Source organism: Protobothrops mucrosquamatus, unplaced genomic scaffold, assembly GCF_001527695.2.
Source record: "Protobothrops mucrosquamatus isolate PMUCROS unplaced genomic scaffold, P.Mucros_1.0 scaffold_294, whole genome shotgun sequence".
Lineage (NCBI taxonomy): Eukaryota > Metazoa > Chordata > Lepidosauria > Squamata > Viperidae > Protobothrops > Protobothrops mucrosquamatus.
In genome coordinates, this window is record NW_015386370.1 from 2,576,831 (window position 1) to 2,602,382 (window position 25,552).

At 41.9% G+C, this 25,552-nt stretch overlaps 1 protein-coding gene across 1 annotated transcript in view; it reads left to right on the forward strand.

The window, feature by feature from the left end:
* The window catches only part of ADCY10 (adenylate cyclase 10), a 220,727-nt gene that overhangs the window by 39,153 nt on the left and 156,022 nt on the right, over window positions 1-25,552 (forward strand). The window contains 5 exon segments of the mRNA XM_029287319.1: window positions 1,979-2,170; window positions 3,391-3,512; window positions 11,284-11,360; window positions 16,346-16,535; window positions 18,064-18,119. Coding sequence (XP_029143152.1) covers window positions 1,979-2,170; window positions 3,391-3,512; window positions 11,284-11,360; window positions 16,346-16,535; window positions 18,064-18,119 — 637 coding nt within the window.

Here is a 25,552-nt window from a genome sequence, read left to right on the forward strand (position 1 = left end):
GGAAATGTACAGCTGAGTATCGTCAGCGTACTGATGAAAATCCACCCCAAAGCCACGGATGATCTCCCCCAGCGGCTTCACATAAATATTGAACAGTAAGGGGGAGAGGACCGACCCTTGTGGCACCCCACAAGTTAGGGGCCTTGGGGCCGACCTCTGCCCCCCTGCCAATACAGACTGCGTGCGGTCGGTGAGGAAGCTTCACAAGCAGTTGGAGTTAAGTTAGTTTCACTTTAGCAGGGATTAACACAACTTTATATATATTCAATACATAACAGGTTTCATATGACTATAATTAATGTAACACTTTCCATAGAGGAAATGCTGCTATAGGAATGCTATTATTATTCTCCATGATTTTTGAAAAAAAATAAATTGAATGTTTCCTCATCATGAGAAGTTGACCATTGCCCCTGGATATTCTTAAAAAGAACATGGGGATGGGAGATAAGAATTTCGTGTTTATTATTTCCTTGCAAACCTTCTTCATCAATATTCCGGAAGTGCTGAAGCTGAGTTTTCCCATTATGTATTTGTTTTTCCCCAGAATGCCAAAAAAGGCTTTTACTACAATAGAATCTGGTTCAGGAAAATAGGAGGTTTCTCTGTGTGGATGCTGCTTCCAGAAGTCCATTCTGGGCCTGGGCAACAAAAAATTAGCTACCGGTTCTGCTGATGTGGTACGAACCGGCTGAATCCCACCATTGGTAATAATTGAACTACCCATCCAGAATACTGAACAACTACCTGATGTGCTAGTTCTGTGATTGCAGGTGTTGGTGTAACTGCTGTTGTTGTACCCATTGTTGTGATTGTGCACCTATTCATGGTGATTGTGTAGAGGAGTGTGATATAGTCATAGTTTGAGGACCTGGTGGTACTTGAGTGATTGCTGATGGGCATGTGTGGGCAAGTGAGGAAGAACAACTGTGAACCACGTATGATAAGAACCAAAATGGGAAATCAAATAACTAAGACTCTTGTGTATCACTCTTTCCTTGAGTGTAATAATATTACAGGAATGTGTGAACACAAACAAGGTATCAGGTATGCAATACTAAAGGAAAAATTGCTTGCTTTGACCCCCAGGGAATTAAATACCAAAAGATTATTAAAATTTGGGCATATAAGTAATAATAAACAGCAGGGCCACTTATTGGGAACCAATCGGACAACTTCAAGGTTTAAAAAGGTACAAATATGTTTTGATGCCTGTAAGGCTATAGAAAAAGGGGTAGGTACAAAATGTGGGTTTCTTAGTTGATTGATACAGTTTTAAAAAGTTATTTTAGTTAACATTTTTCTTTGCAATATAGTTAATTGTCTTATATTTTGCTTTAATTAATCTCTGTGAACTCAATAAATTGTTTACTTCCAAATTTGATTTGAAATACATTCCTTAAACTAAATCAATCGTTATCTAACCCAGGCATGTCCAACTCATGGCCCATAGGCTGCAAGTTGCCTTGATGTGCCAGTAATGCAGCATCACAAGATTGTAAACTTTTAACATTATTATGTGCATACAGTACAGGGGTTCCCAAACGGGGGTGCTCTAATTAATTAATAGGATGTTTAATATTAATCTACAGAATAGCTGTTGCTGCAAAATCACAAGGAATTTGGTACAGTTAAAGTTTTGGGTATCATTAAAGATTAATGGTATTCTAATCTAAAACCTAAAGCTAGGAATCACATGAAAGTATAGATAAATCAGAGAATGGTAACTTATATGATTTTCTTTTTGCTCTTTATAATAAAATATTTTCCCTTGGTCTTTAAAATTAAAACCTTATTTTTTTCATTAACTAGTATAGAAAATAGTTGTAAGAAAAATTATGAAACTGGTGATAAAATGTTCTCTTTGAGAAAACCCAATTTTTAAAAGAACTATATTATGAAAATAACTAACTTTCAGCTCAGAGTAAGATACTTGAATATAGTTTTCTTCTCAAGTGCCTATTTTACTATTTTCTAGATAGATGATAACCAGCCACTAGAGTATTTGTCAGAGCTACGTCCTGTTACCATTGTTTTTGTGAATATGCAGTTTGAAGAAAATGCCAATACGAACCATGTGTGTAAGGCTATCCAAGATGCCAATGCTATGATCGCTGGAACAATATTACCCCTTAGTGGTAACATTAATAAAGTCTTCATGTTTGACAAAGTGAGTCCCCTATAGAGGTATTGTTTCAACAGGTTCTATCATGTTGTATCAACAGAGCAAAAGAATGACTTTTCAATAAAACTACTGATAATATGGAAAGCATGCGAACATAGTAATGTTCATTTCATTAGCTGCTATCATTTCATTAGCTGCTATTCTTGATTTTTATTGTTTCTACTGTTCAACTGTTTCTTTTATGATGTTTTTCAATACATGTATATAGAATAGAATAGAATAGAATAGAATTCTTTATTGGCCAAGTGCAATCGGACACACAAGGAATTTGTCTTCAGTGCCTAGGTTCACAGCAAGAAATAGGTCATATATCATAAATCATTGTTACAATCATTAATCATAAGTTACAAACAATAATTGATAAATCATAAGATACCAATAGGAGAAGATAGTAGGAAAGATGAGAAGATGAGAAAATATGAGAAATGAGACAGTGCTGTGGGAATTAAGTGTTTAGCAGAATGATAGCACGGGGGGGGGGGGGACTATATGTCTGGCTGTTTTGCCATGCAATGCTCTATAACAGCATCCTGAGGGGAGAAGTTGATCATGTCCAGGATGTGAGGAGTTTGTAGATAGGCACCCTTTAATGTTGAGTAGCAGTGGTCTAAAATATTCTTGCCTCTGATAAGAGAGTTGACATGCTGAATGTATCTTTGCAGCTCCTGGCTTAAGTTAGCACTGTTAAAATCTAATAGAATGAGGAGGTAGTCTGGATATCTCTGTTCGGTCCATAGGATTTGATCAGTTAAGGTTTGCAATGCCTTGTTTATGCAAGCTTGGGGTGGTATGCAGACCCCAACTAGGATGAATGAAGAAAACTCTTGGGGGGGGGGATAATAGGATATGCAAGTGATTAATAGAGTCTCTAAGTCCACATCACAAAATTTCTTTACACCATTGGTTGTTAATATAAAAGCAGATACCTCTACTCTTCTTTTTACCGTATATTTCTGCAATTCTATCTGCTCTTGAATCTGAATTGTGGGATTTTCAAGAAGTTATCATTAATTGATGACAATTAATTTAATTAACAATTAATTTACAGTGCTATATTATCATTTTACCTAGACTACTATAGGATAGTGTGCCTTGATCTGAGAAACAGCATGCAACACTAAATAAGTAAATATGTTTTATGAATTACATTCACCTTTTCTTTGAAACTGTCTTCTCTGATATACTATTTTCTTCTTCTCAAAAAGGGCTGCACTTTTCTTTGCATCTTTGGTCTTCCTGGAGATAAACAAGCTGATGAAAGCACAAATGCTCTTGATAGTGCCCATAAAATTCATGCTTTCTGTTCCACAGCACTTATGAAAGTAAAGTAAGTAAATGAGAGTGGGATGTCATCAATATACATCTGATCCCTTGTAGTGCTCAAACCCCAGCTTTCTATATCAAGGAGTGCCATGTCTACATCCAAGTTCTAATTCTGTATTTGTAGAATCATGAAGAGATGTATCAGCTAAGGCTTGGGTTTAAGTTTCAGGGACAATCAGCAATCTAAAGCCCCTTCTACACATAAGCACTCTTTCATTCTATGATCCGTTCTTTGTCCTACATCCACACTATTTGGGGCCTCACTTGAGAAATTGAATCAGTTAATTACAGTACAGGTTTAATTCCTACTCCAGAATAGCACTGTGAATGTATTCTTTAGAGTTGTGGAATAGACAGCTGCCTCATGTTCCCTCCCATTCTGGATATTTTCTCCCTCCTTCCTGCAACAAAGTGTCATGTTGAAAATACCATGGAGGAAGAATGCTGGTGGTGAAGCAACTGGCTGCTTCAAACAGTTTGAGGGGCTGAGCCAGAAGTTGTGTGAAAATGCCCCAAGTGACAGGAGGATTTTAAAATTGTACAGCTTTATCCTTCAAATGAGATTAGGTCCAAATTTTGAAGGCTTTGATACTATCTTTATAGATACACTACATTTTGCTAAAAGTGTTTTAATCCTATATAGGGGTCTTCCTTATGTCTGAGATAAAGTCCTATCCACCATTCCTTGAGACAACAGCAAATTATATCATTGTAGAATTTGCTGCTCCCATTGGGAACCCCTATCCTGCCACAGGTACTCATTGGGGCTCCTCTTGCTGCATCAATTAGTGAAATGTGTCAGACTTTTTTTTATTATTATTAAAAGTTTTATAAAGTTTACAATATAAATCCCCCCCACCCCTACAACCCCCTCCCCCCCACTTCCCAGAGCTGTTCACAGGGTTACAAATAATAATCATAATCTAAATAACATAAACCAGCTAATTATATAACCAAATCTATAACACACTTTAACTCATTTTTAAAATAAATTTAAATAAGTTAAAATTAAAATTAAATACATTATTAAAAGAAGAAAAAACAAACTAGTAAACAACACTACTAATCAAAATTATAATAAAATCATACAAACTATTATAAAATATACATACAAGCACTTAATAAAATAATAACAATAAGAATATTTTAAAATTTTACCCAAAAGCCAAATGGAACTTTTCAGTCCCATATTTTTTTTGAATATAATCTATCCATCTTCTCCATACCGAAATATAACTTACATTTGACTGATCCTTCAAATAAGCAGAAATCTTAGCCATTTCTGCTAAATTTGACACTTTAATTGACCATTCTCCTACAGTGGACAAACCATCCGTCTTCCAATATTGAGCTACCAATAATCTTGCAGCTGTTATAAGATTCAACATCAAATTCATTTCTTTGGCATCCAAATTTCCCATAATACCTAACAAAAATAACTGTGGTGTAAACTTTATCTTCTTCTTAAAGATATTTTGAATATTCCACCAAATCTTGATCCAAAATGCCTTTATATCCCTACACGTCCACCAAATATGGAAGTAGGTTGCATCTAAACTTCCACATCTCCAACATTTGGGCTGTAAGTTAGGATACATGCGTGACAATTTTTGAGGATCCAAATGCCATCTATAAAACATCTTATAAAAATTTTCTCTTAAATTTTGTGCTTGCGTAAATTTTACATTTCTTACCCAAATTGTCTCCCATGTATCCAATGGAATCACTTCTTGAATATTCTGCGCCCACTTTATCATACAATCTCTAACTAACTCCGTTTCAGAATCCAATTCAATCAAAACATTATAAATTCTCTTTATGTGAGCTCCCGATGAGTCTTTAATCTGTTTAATCAAGTTCACATCCTCCAAAGTAATACCGACCTTCTGGTCTAAATTCCACCTCATTAGCAATTGATTATAATAAAACCAAGAATATACAATATTTTCTTGTTTCAAATCTGCTAAGGATTTAATTTGCCAATCCTTTCCTACCAGACTAAGTAATTCCCTATAAGTAATATCCAAATTAACTCCTCTAGATACCCCCTCTATCACCTGTCCTGGAATCGCCCAAATAGGAATTTTGTAATTTAATCTATGATAATATTTCTTCCATACTCGTAATAGAGCACTTCTTAAAATATGAGCTTTAAAAACTTGATCTACTTTTTATTATAAATTAAATAGGCATACCAACCATATAATAAATCCCATCCCTCAAGTAAAAGTATATTTTTATTAGTTAAGTTAAGCCAAACACTAATAAATGTTAAAGCCACCGCATCATAATATAATTTTAAATTCGGTGCCTTAAGTCCTCCTCTTTCCCATGCATCTTGTATAATTTTAAACTTGACTCTTGGTTTTTTACCAGCCCAGATAAATGTATTGATCCCCTTCTGCCAAACATCCAAGTTAGCATCTTTTTTCAAAATAGGTATCATTTGAAACAAGAAAATGAACTTTGGAAGAATATTCATTTTTACTGCTGAGATTCTCCCCAGCAGAGATAATTGTAACTTTTTCCAATCACTTAAATCCTTTTGTACCTTTACCCACAATGTCTTATAATTATTTTTATACAATTTAACATTAGACACTGTAATGTAAACTCCCAAATATTTTACCTTTTTTACTATTTCAAAACCTGTCAATTTAACTAAGTCATCTTTATCCTTCATAGACATGTTTTTCGATAGTATTTTAGTCTTTTTATTATTTACCTTAAAACCAGAAACTTTCCCATATTGAGCAATGATTTCTACCAAATCAGTCACCGAGTCTATTGGCTGAGTTAATGTCAGCACCAGATCATCAGCAAAAGCTCTTAACCTATAGTCATTTTTATTCACTTTTATTCCTTTTATTATAGGTGATTAACGAATTTTAATTAATAAAATCTCCATTGTTAACACAAATAACAATGGAGATAATGGACATCCTTGTCTTGTACCCTTTTCAATTTTAAATGCCTCTGTTAAACCTCCATTAACTATGATCTGTGCTGAGTGTTGTTGATAAATAGACTTAAGAGCAAACAAAAAATTTTCCCCAAAATTCATTTTCTCTACAACTCATAGTAGGAACCCCCAATCTAATTGATCAAATGCTTTTTCAGCATCTAAGAATATGAAAGCCGCAGCGATCTGGTTATTCTTATCCAAATACTCAATTAAATTGACAATTTGTCTTACATTATATTTCATATATCTTCCAGTTATAAATCCAGATTGATCACTATGAATCAATTGCCTCAACACTTGATTAATCTATTTGCCAATATTTTAGAAAATATTTTATAATCTGTATTCAATAAAGATATAGGTCTATAATTCTTAGGTTGAGTTAAGTCCTGACCCTCTTTTGGAATCAGTGATATAAAAGCAGTTCTCCAAGATGGGGGTACTTCTGCACCCTGCAAAATACTGTTAAACAATTCCTTTAATGGTTCTAACATTTCATCAGATAACATCTTGTAATAAATTGCTGTTAATCCATCTGTGCCTGGGGCTTTACCAACCTTTAGCTGCTTAATTGCCCCATTAATTTCATCAGAAGTTATTAAACAATTCATTTTTTCCCTCTGACAATTCGATAATCTAGGAAAATGTGAATGTTGTAGGTAATTCTCTATTTCTGAAGACCTTATATTTTCAGAAGCATATAATTTTGAATAAAAATCCAAAAAACTTCTTTTAATTAATTTTTGTTGATATGTCATTTTTCCTTTATAATCTATTTTTTCTATAATTCTTGATTTCTGCTTCTTTCGTAGTTGGTAAGCCAACCATCTACCAGGTTTATTTGCATTACAAAATGTATTATATTTCATATAACACAAATTAATTGCAGTCTGATCCACCATCAACATATTGAATTGCTCCCTGAGCAAAGATATAGAAACTTTTAAATTATTGTCCAGTGGATTCAAGATAAAGGCCTTTTCTTTTAATTTAATTTCCTCTTCTAACTGATTACGTTTTTGCATTTGTTTACGCCTATAAACATTATTCATATGAATCAGGGCACCTCTCATATATGCTTTACTTGCATCCCAAACCATTGAAATCGAGGTGTCTTTATACATATTCAATAAAAAAAATTCTTTCATTTGATCTTTACATTTTTGCACATTTCCCTCATATCTAAATAAATTTTCATTTAATCTCCAAGTCCTTTTGCTCCCATCTCCAACCCATAATTCCATCCATACCGGACTATGATCTGATAATGTTCTAGGAAAAATCTTAATATTCTTCACCCTAGAAAAGAAGTCATTTGTTATTTAAAAAAAATCAATTCTAGAATGAGATTGATATCTGTCCGAGAAAAAAGTAAAGTCTCTTTCTTCTATATTTCGTTCTCTCCAAATGTCTCTTAATTCCAGATCATCCTTCAAATCAAAAAAAGTTTTAGGCAATATAGAATAACTTGAAGCTTTAAAGGAACCTTTCTTATCTTTACTAGAGTCTAACACTCCATTCCAATCCTCCATCATAATAACTGATTTGTAATCCAGTTGATTTATTTTTTGATGTATCAACTTATAAAACTGTTTCTGTTGTTGATTTGGACCATATAATCCAATAATAAGACATCTTCTTTCATTCAAAACTAGTTCAATAAACACATATCTACCATCCGGATCAGAATCTATCAATTTAGGCATAAAATCTTGTCTCACATAAATAACTACCCCGCATTTTTTCTGCGGAGCAGATGCTATAAAATGTGTACCCAGCCGTAAATTAATCAAATACTTTTGATCCTTTGTAGAAATATGAGTTTCTTGCAAGCACACAACATCATTCTTGTGTTGTTTCAAATAATGAAAAATCTTCTTTCTTTTCTGTGGTGAATTCAAGCCATTAACATTCCATGTCAGAAACTTTGCCATTTTTAGTGGCAGAGAGCCTCTGGAACACTCCTTGAAGATCAGCTGTCACCGATCTCTTCGGTCTTGCACCTCCCACTGGCTCCGAATCTTGATAGACTATAGAAACAGTTTCAACTTTTTGCTGTTCTTTTTCCTTACGTCTGTGGGCTGCACGGGTCATTCTCTGTACCTTCGGATCATCTTTCATCTCAATAGACTGCTGCTTAAATTTCTCCTGTAAATCTGTTGCACCTGAAGATGTAGCTCCTTCAGCCACTTGTTCCTCAAGCATTCCTTCCTTTCTAGTAGCTCGTGGAGATGATGGTGAACCTGCTTTCAGAACTGAAGTATAAAAATCTCTTGCTTTTAAAATTGAGTTCAATCTATAATGTGTACCCATATAATTCACAAGTACACCAACAGGTATATCCCATCTGAATTGTATTTGTTGCTTTTTCAATTCTTCAACCAAAAAAGCAAAATCCTTCCTTCTCCTCAGTATTTTAGGTGGAATTTCCTTTAAAATTATAACATATTGTGCTGCAACTTGGAATCTCTGCTTGTAAAAGGCTTGGATGATTTCATTTCGAATTGATCTTCTAGAAAAATAAATTACAACATCTCTTGGTAGGTTTCTCTGTTTTGCTACCCATGAATTGACCCTAAAAATTTTCTCTATTTCTTTCATAATTTCTTCAGGATCGCAAGACAAAACCAAAGCCAAATCTACTGCAATCTCCTCCTTCAAATTTTCTTGAGCATTCTCCTTCAATCCCCTTATTCTCAAGGCATATTCCATATCTCTATATTGTGACATAATAACTTCATTCTGAGTTGAATCCACATTTTCCTCCACTTTTCCAAGTCTATAATCCAATCTCTCCACATTTTCTTCCACCTCCTCCACCCTTGCCTCTATACGTTCTGCATGAAATGCCAAACCCTGCACAGCCAGCAATATGTCCTCTCTCATCTCAGCATTTTTTCTTTCAAAAAGCTCCTCTGTCTCTATTTTAATCTGTTTTACTGCATTCGTTTTGGCATCCTGTAAATCTTTAAGTGTGATTGCAGAAGCTGTGGGAGAAGGTGGAGGGGTCTTAGGTCTCTGCTGTTGCGTTGTTTGAACAAATGGAGAGGAAATTGAGCCTTTCAAAGAAGCAGAAGTTCCTGCGCGTTTTGAAGCCATTTTTACTTTTTAATTCTTTTTCCCCTTTATCACATCTTATAAGTCTCTTTTAATTTCATAAAAGCAACAGTTATTATTTATATGGAGCAAAAATGGAAAAGGAATAGAAAGCTTGCTCTTAACTAAGATTGACAGAAAGACTGATACATTGTTTCATCCGTCTTTTCTTTGCCAAGTAAAAGCAAAAGTCTCGTAAGGATCAAACAGGGAAACACCCTTCCACAGCCATCTTTTCTAAATTCTTATAATTCAAATAACAATTGAAGAAGACACTTTTTTTCATCCAAGTTAAAGTCACAATTTATCCAATTTTCCAGTCCTCCTGGTCAGCTCCGTCTGCTTGTAAATTTACTTACAGTCTCTTAAATTGGCAGAAGTGGTAGCAGCATCTGGCTTTGTTCCTGAGAACAAAGGCATCCCGAGGTGCGGAGAAAGACCGGACTCCGAGGGAGTTCTCACCTTCGTCCTCCAAAAAGAGGACAAGGGAACTCAACCTCTATCCGGAAAAATCTCACCATCTCCCCTATGCCCAGGGAGATAGGCTTCGAGCCGCAGAACAGCTGTTGAGCGCTGTTCCTGCAGCTTTCACACAGCCCCGAGGCGGACGGCTTAAAAGAAAGCCACCATCGGCGCGGCGATGCCACCGGAAGTCCCCGAAATGTGTCAGACTTAACTCCTATCCAAATTGCTATGGTTAGTTGCTTCTTGAAAAGAGTGAAAAACATCTAACCCTAGAAGAGCTATGCTAGGACTATTTACTGTAGCTATTGACTGCATTAGGTATGAGTTGAGGATGAAGAAATATCATAAAGACATGATAGAAAAAAGTTGTTGAGATTTGTTCATGTTGTGGTTATGGTCAATATCAGACATGTCAAACTCTCAACGTCACGTGAAGTTTCACAACATATGGGAACTTTTTCCCCATTGCCGGCAATGGGGTAGGCGTGGTTTCCTTGTGACAGTTTGACATCCCTGGTCTATATGAACCAAAAACAAGGCAACTTTTCATTTAAAACTAAAATCTCCCATTTTAGGAAAATAAATAGACAATTTATATACTGCTATTATCATTTTTCCAAGCATACAACCTCCTTCCTATATTAAGGGTACAGTACGAAGGAGAAAGATGGTTTCTCTGACAGAGAAGAACTATCAGAAAAATAAGGTGTTAAGGTTACATCTTACCCATTTATTTTTAAGAAACATCTATTAGATTTTCTTCATGAGAAAACAGATACATCTCTCCTACTTTTTATTCTTCTGGGTCCAGAATGCAGACCATAAGTACCTTGCTTATGTAACAAAAACTGCATCACCTGGCACAAAGAAAGGTTATAGAAATCTTTACTGAGGCAACCCAAGGTTTGTAAAATTACAGAAAATCTTAGTTAAAAATCACACACTGAGAAAATTGTAAAGCAGCTCAAGAACAGGTGAGCATGCTCAATGGGTAGTGGATGTACTGTATGCATGGATGAGAGGAATAGAACAAGAAAGTGAGGAACAGTGATGGGGATGATACAAAATGAAGACACTGGGATTTTAAGCAGAATTCTTTGCAGATTCCAAGTTGGATAGATAATTGCAGATAAGTCATTGCTCCAGGAAATCTAAAGAAGTTTAGAGATCCAGTGCAGCCTATCATTTTCAAGAGAAGTTTTTGCCCTCTTTGCAAATTCAGTTACTTTTGTTCCATTTTGTGTTGTAGGATTGTTTCTATTGGGGTCACTGCTGGGCCAGTTTTTTGTGGAGTCGTTGGTCATCGTGTGAGGCATGAATATACAGGTGCAGTTGTAATGAGTCTAAATGTTATCAATCAAATAAAGTAGTGGAATAAATAGTAATAAAATGTTTCTTTTATTAGAAATAAATATATTATTGACCTATTTATTAAATAGATCAACCTATTTTCCAAAGCACCAGAAGGCAAGATAAGAAACAATGGATGGAAACTAATCAAGGAGAGAAGCAACTTGGAATTAAGGAGAAACTTCCTAACAGTGAGAACAATTAACTAGTGGAATGGCTTGCCTCCAGAAGTTGTGGCTGCTCCATCCCTGGAAGCTTTTAAGAAGAGTCTGGACAGCCACTTGTCTGGAATGGTATAGGGTCTCCTACTTCAGCAGGGAGTTGGACTAGAAGACCTCCAAGGTCCCCTCCAACTCTGTTATTCTGTTGTTTAAACATTTATACAGTGACCCATCTTATAACCAACTCCAGAAATAATTGTTGTTATTATAAAACACCTCAATGCAGCAGGGGTTATTTAGATCTCTGTGGATAGAAAATTCTATAATCAGGATGTTGTTGCTCAGAAGGTTAGTCTTGTCCCTATCAAAATTTGAAGAACCATTGAGGCTCAGAATGATGCCTTCCCACCTTACTGATAATGCTGGTTTTGGTTTTGGAAGAAAGATTCTGCCATTCAAATAGAATCAGGTGTCAGACAGCATTTTTGGATTCTTTTGCTTTTGTTTATTCATTGGGTCCTGCAAAGACTTCTCCCTATAAAGACTCTTTTGCTGTGCCATGTTGGGAATTTATTACCCTACTGCAGTGATGGCGAACCTTTCAGAGACCGAGTGCCCAAATTGCAACCCAAACCCCACTTATTTATCTTCGGGTGCTGGGTGGCTGAGGCCCAGTGGGGGGTATGACCACTGGATGGGCATGACTGCAGTGGTCATGGCAGACTGGGTGGATGTGGCCAGGGTGGGCGTGGCCACCTCTATATTGCTCATGGGGAGGGACGCCTGTGGGGGCTGGGCAGGGTTGGGGGAGATCCAGATGGTCTCTGGTGGGTGGGATGATGGGCAGGAGGCTTGTCCTGTGGGGTGAGGCGAGACCAGACAGGGAGCAGGGCAGGGATGCCATTGCCACAGGGCAAGGCAAGGCAAGACAGGGACTGGGGCGGCTGCTGCCTGACACCATCGGCCCCTGCACACAGCGAGCGCATGGGGGCCAACTGTGTTCATCAGCAGCCACAGCCTGTGAGCCCCTCGACCAGTGCACTCTGAGACTCTGCAGCCCGCTGAGAATACTGGGCCAGCCCTCCAGCAGCAGGCGGAGTAGGGGAGGGGGGATCCAGCATACCGGTTTCTTACCTCCGCCCGGCTTGTTCTGCAGCCGCATGGCAGTGGCATTGCACAGGAGATGGCAAACAACCTGTTTTGGTGCAATGTGGTTGTTTGCTGCCAGCCGCAGCCATTTGCCGCCTTGCATGTTGCACCCAATGCCGCTGCCATGAGGCTCCAGAACAAACCAGGCAGAGATAAGAAACCGGTATATTGGTTTCTTACCATGGCCCAGCTTGTTCTGCAGCCTCATGGCAGTGGCATTGTGCAGGAGGCGGCAAACGGATGGTTTTGGCATGACACAGCTGTTTGCCGCCTCGCGTATTGCGCCCAATGCCGCTGCAATGTGGCTCAGCCAAAAGCGGCTGTGGAACAAGTTGGGCAGGTTCCCCCCTCACCTGCCCATTCAGCTACAGCTTTGGTGGCTCTGTAAGCAGAGCTGCGAAATTCTCTTCTCTGACAGAGAAGAGAACTTCGCAGCTCTGCTTACAGAGCCACCAAAGCAGCAGGTGGATCGCCGGAGGCTCAGGGAGGGAGGGTGCAGAAGTGGGCGGTTGGGCCATTGGCAAAAGCAATGCGGTTGAGCAGAAAGCGGCCTCAGAACAAGTGGTGCAGGTAAGGAAAGAAATTCTTGCTCCCCCCAGAAATTGCCTTTCTTTCCTTACTTGACTCCTTCGCGATCCACTGCCGCCACTTTCAAGGACAAAGGAAGTATTTCTTGGGGGGGGGGGAGGTTAAGCAATCAATTCCAACTTCTTATGAAAGATCGCGAAGTTGGAATTGATTGATTGACCTTTTTTCCCCAAAAAAACTTCCTTTGTTTCCTTGCACGCTTTAGCACCCTCTCTTCCCAAGCCTCTGGTGCTCCACTTGCTGCTTTGGTTGGCCTGCCAACCCCCACCTCAATGCCCTGCCCACCGCCACCTAGTACAGCTGCCCCGGGGCTGCAGGGGCTGGCCTGGCATGGAAAGAGCATGCGCCCCACCCTTCTGACACCATGCAGGGTAAGATTGCCATATGCCCCACCCTGCCGAGATGCCCTCGCCTCCCCCAAGCGTTTTTTTTTACTAACCTGCCTTTCTCCATTTTTTTTGCTAACCTTCTGTTTCTCCGTTCGCTTCTCAGCCTTCGACGTGTGTTTGTGGAACTATCGGTAAAAAAAAGAGTTCCATCAGACTTTCTAACTTCTCACAAGATCTCATGAGAAGTTAGAAAGTCTGATGAAACTTTTTTTTAACCGATAGTCCCACAAATACGCAGCGAAGGCTGAGAAGCCAACGGAGAAATGCAATGCAGCTGAAAGGCAGGTTAGTAAAAAACACTTGGGGGAGGTGAGGACATCTGGGCAGGGGCAGGCCCGACAACCTTACCCTGCACGGCTTCGGCAGGTGTCTGGCAGGGGGAGGGAAGCAACTGGTCTACCACCATGTTAGCGCTGCTGCGTTGCTTCTCTGCCCCATGCACAGGCCCTGCCCCACCCCTCTCATGGAGCGCCCTGGCCCACCGCTCCCCCCATCCCTAGGTGGAACCTTCTTTCCAGCTCTGACATGTCACTTTCTCCGCTGCTGTGTGGGACTAAAAATAAAGTTCAATCAATCAATTTCAACTCTGCGAAATCTTTTTTTTCCCCGCGAGAACTTGAAATTGATTGATTGAACTTTTTTTTTGCATACAGTGGCGGAGGCCTAAAGCAAAAAGATTTTATAAAACACAGCTGAAAAAGCCACTTGCCCAGGGAGATTTTGATGCAGGTTGCTCATGGCTGGGACGTAAGGCCTTGGACTGGGGCAATGACGTGCATGCCCACAGAGAGGGCTCTGCTTGCCACCTGTGACACATGTGCCATAGGTTCGCCATCATGGCCCTAGTGATATCTTATGAAAGCTAAATCAATCTACAGGTTTTCTTTTTTAATACCAAGTTTGGGAGACTTTTGGGGAGGAACCAGCTGGGCGGAGGTAAGGAACCGGTATACTGGTTTCTTACTGCCGCCTGGCTTGTTCAGCGGCTTCATGGCAGCGGCATTGGGCAGGAGACGGCAAACAGCCAGTTTTGGTGAAACATGGCTGTTTGCCTCTGGCCACAGCCATTTGCCACCTTGCGCATCGCACCCAATGCCGCTGCTATGAGGCCACGAAACAAGCCAGGCGGAGGTAAGGAATCAGTATACTGGTTTCTTACCAATGCCCGGCTTGTTCCGCAGCCTCATGGCAGTAGCATTGGGCAGGAGGTGGCAAACTGCCAGTTTTGGCATGACGTAGCTATTTGCCGCCTTGCGTATTGCATCCAATGCTGCTGCAATGCGGCTTGGCAGAAAGCGGCCGTGGAACAAGTGGGGCAGGTTTCCCCTTCACCTGCCCATTCAGCTACAGCTTTGGTGGCTCTGTAGGCAGAGAAGAGAACTTCACAGCTCTGCCTACAGAGCCACCAATGCAGCAGGTGGAGCGCCGGAGGCTCGGGGAGGGAGGGTGCTGATGTGGGCGATCGGGCCATTTGCAAGAGCAATGTGTCTGAGCGGAAAGCGGCCTCAGAACAAGTGGGGCAGGTAAGGAAATAAATCCTCGCTCCCCCCAGAAATTATCTTTCTTTCCTTACCTGACTTCCAGCCCTGTGCCGTTGCTCCTTCGCAATCTGCCGCCAACACCGCATGTAAGGAAAGAAAGGAAGTGGGTTTTTTGGGAAAAAAGGTCACTCAATCAATTCCAAATTTGTGGTCTTTCATGAGAAGTTGGAATTGATTGATTGACCTTTTTTTCTCCCAAAACCCCTTCCTTTATTTATTTGCATGCCGCGGCGGCAGCAGATTGCGAAGGAGAAACGGCACAGGGCTGGAAGTCAGGTAAGGAAAGAAAGGCAATTTCTGGTGGGAGCGAGGATTTCTTTCCTTACCTGCCCCACTTGTTCCGAGGCTGCTTTCCATTCAGACACGTTGCTCTTGCTAATGACCTGACTACCCACTTCAGTGCTCTCCCTCCATGAATCTCTGGTGCTCCACCTGCTGCTTTGGTCAGCCTGCTGGCCCCCACCTCAACACCCTGCCCACCGCTGCCCAGCATGGCTGCCCTGGGGCTTCAGGGGCTGGTCTGGCATAAGAAGGGCATGAACACCAGCCTCCTACCACCATGCAGGGTAAGATTGCCATGCCCACCCTCGCCCAGATGCCCTCGCCTTCCCCAAGCGTTTTTTACTAACCTGCCCTTCAGCTGCATTCTGTTTCTCCATTCGCTTCTCAGCCTTCGTTTTGTGGGACGATGGGTAAAAAAAAAAAGTTCCATCAGACTTTCTAACTTCTTGAGATCTCGCAAGAAGTTAGAAAGTCTGATGGAACTTTTTTTTTTTTAACTGATAGTCCCACAAACACACGGCGAAGGCTGAAAAGCGAACGGAGAAACGGAATGCAGCTGAAAGACAGGTTAGTAAAAAAAAAATGCTTGGGGAGGCAGGGGCGGGCACAGCAACCTTACCCTGCACGGGTATTGATGCAGGTTGCTCATGGATTGGACTGAAGGCCAAGGACTGGGGCGATGGCATGTGTGCCCACAGAGAGGGTTCTGCGTGCCACCTGTGGCATGCATGCCATAGGTTTGCCACCACGGTTTTAGGTGATTCAGTCCTAGACCTCATCTTGTTTGCAATATTGGTTGAGGAGAAATGTACATATAATTTCTAGCTTCTCTCTTTTTCTTTCCATGTTAGTGATTGGACGGAAAGTTAACCTTGCTGCAAGGATGATGATGTTTTATCCAGGATTAGTAAGCTGTGATGCCCTCACTTATTCCAAATCTAAACTGCCCCACTACTTCTTTGAAGAGCTCCCATTAGTTGAGATGAAAGGTGTTGTGAACCCTGGGACAGTCTATCAATTTCTTGGTATTACAGAGAAAGCGTAAGTACAATTTTGTCTTGTGGATAGCTGCACAAGAAAAAGAGTTTTATCTGCAGAATAGATTCAGGAAACATCCCTTTTCAGCAAAGTAGGCTGTTTGTTTTGCAAAGACCTCTACTGCTGGAGGATGATTTCTCACATCCTCTTGTTATGTCTACATGAAGAATATTTATCCTTTTTTATGGATAAAGTATCCTTTTTTATGGACTACAGTAACTTGTAGTCCCAGCAGTTCTGGGAAAACAGTTGTGTTTTCACTGTTTCTTCTCTCAGGCACAACAAAACTTTGCTCATGTCCAGTTGGACAATTGGATATACTGTATGTTAAACAAAAAAATAGTTTAGAATGATATTACACATTAAGAGGCAAATAATACATATATTTTCAGCTGTAAGTATGTAGATCATTGGAGATGGCAAGGACCGTGTGATAGGATGCTTCCTTAGAAAAGGGTGTGGTTCATCTTGAAAAAGATGATGGTGTGTCCCTTCCTCAAGAAGCCATTGCTCAACCTGGCAGTTTTAAATAATTACTAGGCTGTTTCCAGCCTTCCCGTTTCAGAGACAGGACTATTAAGAGTATTAAGAGGGTTGCACTTGCAGAGAATTCAGGACAAAATAGATTTTCTGTACTTTTTCAGCCTGAGTTCAGGCCCAGGTACGAACAAAACACGCGTGGAACATTCCTATGGCAGGAATGGAATAGGAAAAATGATTAATTGCTCAATTGTTATTGGTATTGATCATCGTATCCTTCTGGACCATCTGCAAAGACTGAGAGTGGAGGGCAGAATTCTGCAGGGGTTTTCCTTCCTTAAATGGGTGGTTCTAGTTAATGGTACTAGGGGATAAGAGATCAAGATCTAGGAATCTCCATTGTGAGCACCACAGGGATTAACACTTCTCTATTCCTGATTTAATTATTACAAGAAGCTGGGGAAGATCAAGTATTGGCATAGAATCAGATATCATCGGTAGGAAGATGATAACTATATTTAAATCTGGGCTCCTGGGTGTGACAGGTGTTCTCTCAGTGCCTGGAAGCTGTCAGAATCTGGATGGAGAAGAATAGTCTTAAATTTAATCCCAGGGAGATGGAATGGCTTTGATTCCAAAGATATTTCATCCTTGGTTCTGAACAGGGCTGATTGATAATTTGGGTGCCCATTTGACTCATGGCTCCTGCTTGAAAAGCAGGTGTGGCTGTAATTACAAGGACTTCTGAACAGATCCATCTTATGCAGCAATTATAATGTTTCCTGGATTTGGAATGTTTGCTCATAGTCATTTCTGTGTTAAACACTCCTTGTTGAGGCTGCCCAATTTTGAAGTTGCAACTGGTCTGTAATATAGTAATTCTTGAACATTAAATTATTTAAGCAAAGGAGGCACTCTCCCTAAAAGACAAATTATTTTCTTAGAAGTAATATACTATTAATAATTCTTCCAAGGCAATTTGAGAAATGTTAGCATAAATTTCATTTTCTTCTCTCTCTCCCCTTCTCCCCATGCTCATTTTTAAAACTAGAATGATTTACAAAGCATATTTAACCAAGGAGAGATCTGAACTTTATCCTTTACTAGGTACGTGAACTGATTTATAGTATCATAACAATTAATTATTGGGATGCTGGAATAAACTTGCTATTGGTTTATGAGATGTCTGTTTGTCTAACCCAGGGGTAGGCAACCTTGGCTCTTTTATGACTCGTGGACTTCAACTCCCAGAATTCCTGAGCCAGCATAGCTGACTCAGGAATTCTGGGAGTTGAAGTCCACGAGTCATAAAAGAGCCGAGGTTGCCTACCCCTGGTCTAACCTTTCTATTCAATTTAATCTGCATAGATCTGTATAGCACTGAATGTTTGTGCTGAAGATTCAGTGGTATTTCTATGCATATCTTCAGATACTGATTACTGTATAATTCTATAGATGTCTACTTAGAAATCAGAGCTGTTGCATTCACAGATAGTGGGCAAAACTGACATTTTAAGAAGTATTGCCAAGAAATTCACAGCTTGCCTTCAGAAGTTGTGGATCACTGGAGGTTTTTAAGAAGAGACTGGAATCTGAAATGGTAGGGTCTCCTGCTTGAGCAGGGGGTTAGACTAGAAGATCTCCAAGGTCCCTTCCAGCTCTATTCTGCTTGATTGATTGCAGCCAAAGCACCTATTACTATTGGTACTCCCTTTGCTTTCTTTTTGCCACAGTTGTTCTATTTGCAGGTCTTTGTATTTTGTTATCTTCTCCAGTTCTTTCTCTTCTATTCTGCTATCTCCAGGTAATTCTAGGTCCACTATCCAGACTTTTTGTTGTCTCTCTTATCGACAGTTATCTGGGGTGTTATGCAGCAGGTGCCTGTCTGTTTGAATTTTAAAGTCCCAGAACAATTTAGCTACTTCATTTTTTATTATTTTATTTATTTTATGGTATTATTTATTATTTTATGTATTATTTATTATTTTATTTATTTGATTAATATAAATTATTGTTTATAGTCTTTTTCTTCTTATTTATATATACAACAATGTGAAATCACAGATGTCAGTTCTTTTAGCTGGTGTTGGCCTTGATATGCATCAAGTTCTTCCCAATAACCTAAGATGTTGAAATTTATTATACTATATTTCTCTGAAAGTAAGACCTACCCCTAGCTTGATTTCAGGGGGTGGGCCTAATATAAGCCCTAGTTTTGGGGTGAGGTGCACACCTAAAAATCAAGCTAAGGTGGGAGGGGGTGGAGCTGCCCCACGTGCCCTGCACCCACTTACTGTTTCAGCCAGGCTTCCCATGAATTGACATCTGCCTTGCCTCGCTGGCCCATTTCTTCTGTGGTGCCCCCCGGCCTGCATTTCGCCATCAGAGGCCTTCTGGAAAGGTCTCTGATGGCAAAATGCAGGCTGGGGACGCCCTGCATGTCAATGCGGGATAGACACCCCCAAAAGATAAGATGTGGTACCTCTTTTGGAGGCAAAAAAAAAAGACAGAGTCTTATTTTCGGGGATACATGGTAGAAGCATATGTGTGGATCCAAGCAGCGTGGCCTATTTTAATTGACAGATGGAAATGTTGTCAATGTGCAAATTTCCTAAGTGCTGTTGAAGATTTTTTTTGGTATGGCATTTGTGTGTTAATAACCACTGGGACCATCACCACCACTAGAACATCAAGATCACAAGAAGTGATACTACCACTTTATACTGCATTAGTGAGGCCACACTTGGAATACTGCTGTTCTGTCCCCGTCCGACCCACACACCCAAACAGCCAGCCGAGGGTTAAAGACTTCTCCAGACACCACTTCACCGATAAGAAACTTGGCAGCAGCTCTGTAGCTGCCTGCCAAGACCTTTTACTCCAAGCACACAGAAACAAAAAACAATACACACAATTTAAAGTCACAGCAAACTACTTCGCCAGAGATTCAGCTTTTGTCCGTCACAGAGGTCCAAATGGCCACCACCTCCCTTTTATAGCCTGTGGGGTGTGGTCCAGTGACTCAGCTTAATCTCTGGCACGTCTCCTTTTCTGCTGCGCATGCTTGTCGCTCCTACACTGGCGTGGATCCAGCCACAACTTCTCTTCCTCACTATCCGAAACACCTGGCTCCTGGCCAATCTCAGAAACTCCTGGCTCCTGGCCAATCTCAGAACCACCTGGCTCCTGGTCAATCTCTTCTCCGTCGGGAGACACCTGAGGCCTTGCCAAAGAGGAGGGTCCTGGAGAGGGAGGCCTGGCCATCTCCTCTCCTTCATGTTCGGAGCCTTCTTCCTCCGATAAGAGGGGCTCACAAGATGGAGCCACAACAACTGCATCCAGTTCTGGTTACCACAACACAAAAAAAGATGTCGAGACTGTTAAGTCCGGAGATAAATGGCGAAGGAGGCAAGTCATGTTACTGAACAGATCTTTATTCTCACTCTGTTACAACTACCAACCAACAAGAGCAGAGGCACACAGGCCTCTTTTATACTCCCAGATCCCTGGGCAATCACAACCAATAGCAGGCAGTCTTTTCCCGCCTCGTGCATGCGCGCGAGGCCGGCGCCACTCAGTCTGGTCCCGGGCAGCTTTTGCAATGCCTGGGACTCTTGCATCGTCCCGAGCCTGCTTCTGCAGGCTCAGGACACAACACCCCTCCCCCCTAGATAAAACAATGCTGCGCCCAACATGTACACCACCTCTGGTAGTGTATGTGTTTGCTAACTTTTGCATCAAATGCACAGAGTGTGGAAAGTATTGGTAGTGCTATCGTTCTGAGAATAATTGAGCCCAGACTCCTTTTTCTTTTCCGTATGAGCTAACCAACCTGGACCTCTTGTCCAGGTTCCTCTAACCTTGCTCACCTCATGTAATCTGCAAGGTATTTGGGCGGACCTTTGACCCGTAGCGACCTTCTCGGACCTGGGGAGATTGAATGGTCCCCACCATTGTTTTCCACACTAGGTGACTGCTGCCTGACCTCCCTGCTTGTCTCCTAGGCTCAGGAGGCCAGGACTCTGCTGTTCTCCGTACCTGGTCGACCTGCCTCTTAGGAAGCTTTCTGAGCCCTCTGAACTCATCTCCCTGTTCCCTGAAGGGGTGTGAGTTTCCTAGCTCCTTTCTGTAGTGATAGGGTCCAAAGATACCTCCCTGTTAGCCCTAATGCGTGGGGACTTCCTTCTGTGAGCCATTGCGGAAAAGGGCAAGTCCCCAAACTGTTGTGCCTGCTCTCTTGTATGCTGTGAGTTATGAGTATGCTCCCAGTCAGTCTCCTTGTCTGGAGTATTGTTGTTGAGTTGTGGATAGTGAGGATACCTCCGGTGTGACTCCCAGGCTGGAGTGAGTGTGGGGTTGTATGTTTGCCCCCTGCCCCATGAATTCCTATTTGGAGCACTTGCGGCACTTGGGGTTTGAGTACCCATTGTTCTGGTTCTCAGGTCTGGCGCTGGCCAGACTCACCTGGCACACTAGGTAGCAAGTCCCCCACCTCCTCCTTCTCTGCCCCAATCCCCCATCCTCTCCTGGATATGTAGTGAAACTTGCTTGTGCGGCTGCCATCCTGATTTTTCTGATACCCCAGCACTTCCTGGATGAGTCCCTGATGCCATTAATGGTCATTAAAGAATGCAAGTTTTCAAATGCAGAATTTTGATTTCATTTTTTATTCATATTTTATTGATTTCATTTATACTAGAACGTCTTGTATTTATGGCTCATTTTTGGAAGCTGTGGGGCCTGGGTGTGTCCTGTGGGAGTAGGGGAAGGCAGGGCAATGAAAATGAGCCTCCTTCCATGCGAGTCCATTTACCTCGAAGTGTAGCTAAAAGGACAGACGACAGACTTGACTGTTCTCTCATCTAAGTCATTGATGAAGATATTGAAGAGTCCTGGGCCTAAGACGGAATCTTGTGGTACCCCACTCATTACTTTTCTTCATATGGATGTAGTGCCATTGAAAACAACTCCTTGAGTATGGTTTGTTAGCCATTTGCAGAGAGAGACAGAGACAGAAAAAGGCACTTGCGCTTCCCTTTTCTCTCTCTCTCTCTCTCTCTCTCTCTCTCTCTCTCTCTCTCTCTCTCTCCCCATGTGTGTGTGTGTGTGTGTGTGTGTGTGTTTGTGTTTTCCGATGAGCTGACAAGCTTATTGGATGGGGCTCCTGCCTTGGCTGCATCTCTGCAGGAAGCAGGAAGCAGGAAGGGCAGGAGACAGTCAGCCTGTTGGAGGAACCCGGCTTTTCCCATTGACTTAGTTTGTTAGAATCCGGTTGGGAAAGTCGCAAATTGAGATCACATGACCAAAAGACTGCAACCGTCACAAATACAAGCTGGCTGCCAAATGCCCACATTTTGATCATGTGACTGGGAATGTTGTAATGGTTGTAACTGCGTGGACTGGTCATAAATCCCTTTTTTCAGTGCCACTAGCATTTTCAACATTTTAGCTGACAGAGGTCTTGTTTTACATTGTTGACTCCCTGCAGCTACATCAGCACTTCTGTCCTTCCTCCGTGGTGTCACTGCAGAATAGCTGAGCTTTCTGTGCTGCGTCCCAGAGCAAACCTGGAGCCACATTCCCTGCTCTTCCTTTTGGATGTGGGACTCCGTTTGCTCTTGCTGGTGGGTTTTAATTCCCGGGAGCCATTTGCCACATAGCCGCCGTCTGTTTGGGTTGCAAGAAAGACCATCCTTCGGAAGAATTTCCCCGGAAAGGTACAGGGTCCTCAGCCAGAATAGGGTGGGTTTCTGCACGTCTCGTGTGTTTTGACAACCGGGGCCCACCGACCATTGAAGAAAAAGCTGTGCATTGATGTCAAATTGCAGGGGGTTCCCTTAGTAATGGAGCTGGACATGGGTTCAGCTCTGTCAATCATATCCCAGGACACCCTTAAGCAAATCTGCTGTAAAAGCAGCCAGCGGGTTAAACTCAGGCCATCGAATCTGATCTTAACAGATTTTCAGAATTCCCGAGTCAGGGTAAAAGGGGAGGCCATGCTCAGAGTGCAGCGTAGGAAACTCGAAGGGTTCCTGGACGTTGTCGTGGTTGAAGGTGACCGCACGAGTCTAATTGGACTCGATTGGTTCGAGGCACTTGGGATTCAAGTGACTGGGCTACACAGCTTGCAAACGGCAGGTCTTGCGGATGTTTGCAAGGAGTTTACGGATGTGTTTAGCCCAGAACTTGGATCGTACAAGGGGCCTCCCATTGCATTGCGGTTGGACCCATCCATTGCCCCGATTAGAATTAAGCCTCGTCGGGTGCCATTTGCACTTAAGCAAAAGATCAATGTCGAGCTGGACAAGCTGCTACAGCAAGGTATCTTGGAACCTGTGGATAGCAGTCCATGGGAAATAGCCATAGTCACGCCACTCAAGGCCAACGGGGAAGTCCGCATTTGTGCTGACTTAAATGCACGCTAAACAAAGCGTTACAGCAGCACTCTTATCTGTGGTGAGCCACATTTTGGCCTCTCTGAATGGAGGCCGAGTTTTCGCCAAGCTTGATTTGGCTCAGGCCTATCAACAGCTAACGGTTGATGAGGCAACGGCAGAGACCCAGATGATCGTAATGCACCGGGGAGCTTTTAAAGTCAGAAGACTGCAGTTTGGGGTTAACGTAGCCCCTGGCATTTTCCAAAGCATTATGGAGCGAACGCTCCGTAACATTCCGGGAGTTTGCCCATGTTTTGATGATGTCCTCATCGCAGGGGAATCATCTGAAAACTTGGCTGAGAGGCTTTGGACCGTTTTGCTGCATTTCCGCGAAGCGGGGCTGAAGCTTAAGTGAGACAAATGCAAAATTGGAGTCAGTTCCACTGAGTTCCTGGGATTTTGTATAGATGCAGAAGGCATCCATCCTGCTGAATCTAAGCTCAAAGCGATTCAGCAGGCCCCAAGCCCCAAGTCGAAGAGCGAGCTTCAAGCCTTCCTTGGGCTTCTAAATTTCTATAATTCCTTCCTCCCTCACAAGGCTGCAGTGGCAGAGCCGTTACACCGACTCTTGGACAAACAGGCTCCATGGAAGTGGACACAAGTCCATGAAAGGAGTTTTGCTGAGGTCAAGGCATTGTTGTCTTCAAATGCTGTTCTTGCTCATTTCAATGAGCAGTTGCCAGTGTGTATAGCCTGCGATGCATCCCCTTATGGAATCGGGGCTGTCTTAAGTCACCTCAAGGCTGATGGGACACAAGTCCCAGTGGCCTACTATTCCAGGACTCTGTCATCTGCTGAGCGTAATTACGCACTGATAGACAGAGAAGTCTTGGCCATAGTGGCTGGCATAAAAAAGTTCCATGACTTTTTATATAGCTGCCATTTCACGGTCTTTACAGATCATAAGCCACTGCTGGGGTTGTTTACAACAAACAAGCAAACCCCACACATAATTTCTCCAAGAATGTTGAGGTGGTCAATTTTCCTTTCTGCATATGACTACTCACTGGTTTACAAACCTGCAAAGAAATGGGCCATGCAGATGGCCTTAGCAGGTTACCTCTACAGCTTGTAGAATCTGATCCTGCTCCAGCTAACCACATATTAGCTATCCAGGATTTGCCTGAGTCTCCCCTCAATGCAAGGGATGTGGCTGCAGAAACAGCCAATGATCACACAACACACACACAACGTGTGTTGACATGGGTGCTGTCAGGATGGCCTGACACGTGTCCTGGCACTAACTTCCAGAGTTTCTGGAAAAGGAAGCATGAGCTATCCACCTTTAAGAGTTGTGTCCTGTGGGGTAGCAGGGTAGTGATCCCAACCTCATTGAGGACTAGAGTCTTGCAATCTCTGCATGAGGGACATCCGGGCATAGTCCGGATGAAGGCTCTTGCACGCAGCTATCTTTGGTGGCCGGGACTGGATAAGGAGGCCCAGGTCCAGGGGTGCTATGTTTGCCAACAGTCCAGGCCTGAAATGCCACAGGCTCCTGTTCACAGGTGGGAGGACACATATGCTCCTTGGTCGAAGGTTCATATCGACTACGCTGGCCCCTTTCAGGGGCAATTCTTCCTCATTGTTATGGACAGTCACTCTAAATGGGTAGAGGTCATTCCAGTGTCCACTACGACGACTGCCAGGACCATCCAGGTATTGAGGGGGATCTTCACCTCCCATGGGCTCCCAGATGTGCTTGTCTCTGACAACGGCCCTCAATTCACTTCTTCTGAGTTTCAGGCTTTCCTTCAGGCCAACATGAGTGTGGAAAGTATTGGTAGTGCTATCATTCTGAGAATAATTTATTTATTTATTATTTATTTATTATTTGAATTTATATCCCGCCCTTCTCCTTGCGGACTCAGGGCGGCTGACAATCAATTAAAAAACACCAATAACAGTTACAAAATTAAAATTAATTAAAAAGAAATATTTAAATATTGTCTGATTAAAATATAATTAAAACCCCTCTAAAATTGCCCTAGGCCAGTCCCGCTTGTTGGAATAGCCATGTCTTAAGGGCGCGGCGGAAGGAAGGGAGATCAGGGATCACCCTGATCTCTGGGGGCAGCTCATTCCAGAGGGTGGGAGCTCCCACAG